Below are 1,730 nucleotides of genomic sequence, written 5' to 3'. Positions count from 1 at the left end.
GGAAAAATATATGTAAAAATAATTAAAAAATAATGATGTTTTGATTAAAATGGTAAAAAATAAAATTTGGGATATTATTTTGAGTTTAAATTATTATTTAAAAATTTAAAAATATTCTTGTAATAATATTTATTTATAATTTTTAAAAGAGGAGCTAGTTTTATTTTAAAGTAAATTTTTCAAAGAATAATTTAAGTTGTTTATTTTAAATAAAGTTAGTGTTTAGTAAAAGATGTTATAATAACTAAAATTTGATAAGGGTAAAATTGTTATAAATAAATGTGAATGTCCATATTCTAACCCCCTCATTTATGAGGTAAAATCTCCTATTCATTATGCAATGTTTAATATATGCGTTAATGAAGCACTTAAGTAAGATACATTTATGATAGTGCATTGAATGTTAATTAGTTATAAATTATAAATAGAATCCTTACGAGTGAAATAAAAAACGAGAAAAATTCTCTTTATTTTCATCCACTTTTATTTATTGTTTTATTAATTTTTCTATAACACGTTATCAGCACGAGCTTCTACGAGTTCATAGTGAAGTTCACGTCATTTTGACTTTATATAATTTGCCCGTATAACTCTCGTTAAACTATATACGGTATACATATCTTCATAATTCTTTTATTTTATTTTCTAGATGAAATATTTGCTTTAGATAACATTTGCACATTTATTTTTACAACTAAAATCTAATAATGATAATTAAATATACATTTTTTATTAATAGAAATTTCAATTAATTTAATTTGTGTTAAGTTATTATTATGACTATTCCTCTTTATGCCAATATTTGACATACATATTATTATTTAGCAAATTTGGTATATATAATTGAATTATTTTACGATTGAGACTACTTATTATTTTACTATTTTTTTTTTATTTTGATTCAAGGGATTATAATGTCAAATCTTGCCAAATTTGAATTTGCGGTCTTAGACATCTCAGGTAAGAATTATTTGTCATGGGTGATAGATGCTGAAATTTACCTAGATGCTAAATGTTTAGGAAATACTATATTAGCAGATAAGGAAGCATCTAATCAAGACAATGCAAAAGCAATGATTTTCATCCGTCATCATCTGCATGAAGGATTAAAAGTGGAATATCTCACTGTGAAAGACCCTCTTGAGTTGTGGAAAAATTTAAAGGAACGATTTGACTATCAGAAAATTGTGATACTCCTTAAAGCTCGTTATGATTGGATGCACTTACGGTTGCAAGATTTTAAGACTGTAAGTGAATACAATTTAGAAATTTTCAAAATTAGTTCTCAACCTAAATTATATGGAGAAAACATAACTGATGAGGACTTGTTAGAGAAAACATTTTCAACCTTTCATGCTACTAATGTGCTCCTGCAGCAGCAATACCGTAAAAAAGTTTTTAAAAGGTATTCTGAATTGATTTCATGCCTTTTGGTGGCTGAACAAAATAATGAGTTGTTGATGAAAAATCATGGAATTTGTTCCACTGGTTTTGCATCATTCCCTGAAGTGAATGTAACAGTACACAATAATTATGAACACAGAAAATATATAGGTCGCGGTCGTGGTCATGGACGTAGTGGGGAACGTGGTCGAGGACGTATTAGTAATCATTATCATGGTGATCATAACAACTATACTTCAAACCGCCAGAAAAAGAATAACAATGAAAGACAAGAAAGAAGTGGTCAAAATAATCCTTCAAAGATTATTGAGAATATATGCTATTGA

At 26.7% G+C, this 1,730-nt stretch overlaps 1 protein-coding gene across 1 annotated transcript; it reads left to right on the top strand.

The window, feature by feature from the left end:
* Positions 1-914: 914 nt before the first annotated feature.
* Positions 915-1,730, top strand: LOC108468626 (uncharacterized). The gene has a single exon (XM_017769505.1). The coding sequence runs from the start codon at positions 915-917 to the stop codon at positions 1,728-1,730; it is 816 nt and encodes a 271-aa protein (XP_017624994.1).

Source organism: Gossypium arboreum, chromosome 8, assembly GCF_025698485.1.
Source record: "Gossypium arboreum isolate Shixiya-1 chromosome 8, ASM2569848v2, whole genome shotgun sequence".
In the NCBI taxonomy this organism is placed as follows: domain Eukaryota; kingdom Viridiplantae; phylum Streptophyta; class Magnoliopsida; order Malvales; family Malvaceae; genus Gossypium; species Gossypium arboreum.
The sequence above is the reverse complement of the archived record's forward strand: the minus strand, read 5'-3'. Positions and strand labels throughout refer to the sequence as shown.

Coding starts and splice junctions, on each gene's coding strand:
- LOC108468626 (XM_017769505.1), top strand. CDS start 915: ATGTCAAATCTTGCCAAATTTGAATTTGCGGTCTTAGACATCTCAGGT.